At 34.0% G+C, this 2,222-nt stretch overlaps 1 protein-coding gene across 1 annotated transcript in view; it reads right to left on the bottom strand.

Moving 5' to 3' along the window:
* The window catches only part of LOC107689616 (integrin alpha-3-like), a 37,415-nt gene that overhangs the window by 19,348 nt on the left and 15,845 nt on the right, over window positions 1-2,222 (bottom strand). The window contains exons 3-5 of the mRNA XM_016487675.1: window positions 1,864-1,961; window positions 1,518-1,755; window positions 1,335-1,427 (exon numbers count right to left, since the gene is read on the bottom strand). Coding sequence (XP_016343161.1) covers window positions 1,335-1,427; window positions 1,518-1,755; window positions 1,864-1,961 — 429 coding nt within the window. The remainder of the gene's footprint in view (window positions 1-1,334; window positions 1,428-1,517; window positions 1,756-1,863; window positions 1,962-2,222) is intronic.

Here is a 2,222-nt window from a genome sequence, read left to right on the forward strand (position 1 = left end):
TCACTCACTTCAATTTATCGCAATCTCACGATTCCGTGAACTGCAAATAATATCTTATTTACATCGTGTCTATGTGTGGCATTTAGCATTCAGTGAATTCTGACTGTGTCACCCTGTATCCATTTATATATTTCTTTACTAATATCTTAATATATTATTATATCTTATATTAATCATTTGCACACACGAGCATTATCCGGCTCCGCTCCTCCCGACCGCAGACGCAGGTTTACAAGCCACTTTTTTCTGCGTTTTTCAGTCAATTTCTTGACTTTTTCCCCCTTATGAACAACGCATTTTCGTACACGATAAAAGCTCCTTGTGGTTTCTCGGTTTGGTCGATTTGAGCATCCATAAACAACGCAAAACACAGCCATTTTGAGTTTTGTTAGTGATTTCTATGGAGAAAATCCCTTCCTGCCCTCCAGCTGCATTTCGCGCGTCATCAGAATCACGTGATTGCAAACAACCTATTCTATTTTGGAATACTATTTAGGATGGATCTTTCATTATTTCTATTTCATGCTCTTCTCATGTAACACAATAATGGCTTTAAATTATATTTTGCGGGTAATTTCTCAGCCAAATTTGATGTGCAATTAATATGCGATTAATTAGATGAATTAATCGCCACATTGTGTAATTAATTAGATTAAAGATTTAAATTGATTGACAGCCCTAAAATATATATATTACATATATTTCTTAAATATATACAAGTATGTATATTTATATATACTTCTAAATATATACAGTACACACACGTGATATGAATAATCGTTATAAATAAATAAGTTAATAAATAAGTGGAAATAAGCTTTCCATTGATGTATGGTTTGTTAGGATAGGACAATATTTGGCTGAGATACAACTATTTGAAAATCTGGAATCTGAGGGTGCAAAAAAAATCTAAATATTGAGAAAATCGCCTTTAAAGTTGTCCAAATGAAGTTCTTAGCAATGCATATTACTAATCAAAAATTAAGTTTTAATATATTTACGGTAGGAAATTTACAAAATATCTTTCTCGAACATGATCTTTACTTAATATCCTAATGATTTTTGGCATAAAAGAAAAATCGATCATTTTAACCCACACAATGTATTGTTGGCTATTGCTACAAACATACCCCAGCGACTTAAGACTGCTTTTGTGCTCCAAGGTGACATATATTATGTAAACACAAACTTTTATTTTGGTTGCGATTCATCTAAATAAATAATAGAAATAAATCAACTAAAATGATTTTTTGTTGTTTTTGTTGTTGCTGTTGTTTCGAAAAACTGAGTAAATGTCAGAAAATCCAGAAAGCAAGGTTGTAGCACTGCCTTACCAATGTAAATATTCCCTCTTTTCAAGTTTGGAAGCTTGCTCTTCATGTCATCAAACTTATCTTCAGAGTTATACCACAGTGAAAATGTGTTTCCTGCATGTGACGGAAAATTATTAGAGGAGAATTTAACATCAATCTTGCATGTTGAAGCAGAATGTTTACAGGAAAACAATTTCCCCTCACCTTGCCAGTTGAAGCATCCAGGTGCACCCAGGAAGATCTCCGTCTGAGTGAAGGCAGCAGACATTCCAGCAAGACACATGCCTTCACTAGTCTGTTCATCTCTGGGGTCACACACCTCATTGTACGACTGCCATTGAGAGTCTGCTGTGTTATACTGTAAATCATTTCCACGAACATAGCACCTCCCAATCATCCGAAAGTTGCTTGCAAAGTTTCGTATATAACGATGGCCACAGGCCTAGTAAATAGAGTGATGAATACTATGTTAGGATGGTAAAAGCCAAGTTTTTTTTGTGGATTGATTTTTTATAGACCAACATAAGAGAGGTCATTTTTATAAACTCACCAGTACACGGCCCCCTGGTTGACTCTGACTGGCTAACGACACACCTAGCCACATGCCATCCATCACATCATTTTTAGGGTCTGGTATGTCTTCAGAATCTGCATAACACAAAGCAATTATTCAGATCTGTTCTTTCTGTGGTACCATACAGACATGTGGAACACAACAACAATAATAGATAAAAATAAAAAAGCAAATTTAAGTCTGGTATGAATGGTATTTTTATAATTATTATTAATGGTAGTGAGGCATCAGTATATTACTATTTATACTACTATTAGTATAATAATAAATATTATCGTATTATTATTTTTTGGCCTCTAACACTAGCTTGCTCTATTCTTTTTCTATTCTATCTG

The sequence above is a fragment of the Sinocyclocheilus anshuiensis genome, unplaced genomic scaffold (genome assembly GCF_001515605.1).
Source record: "Sinocyclocheilus anshuiensis isolate Anshui unplaced genomic scaffold, SAMN03320099.WGS_v1.1 scaffold813, whole genome shotgun sequence".
Classification (NCBI taxonomy): domain Eukaryota; kingdom Metazoa; phylum Chordata; class Actinopteri; order Cypriniformes; family Cyprinidae; genus Sinocyclocheilus; species Sinocyclocheilus anshuiensis.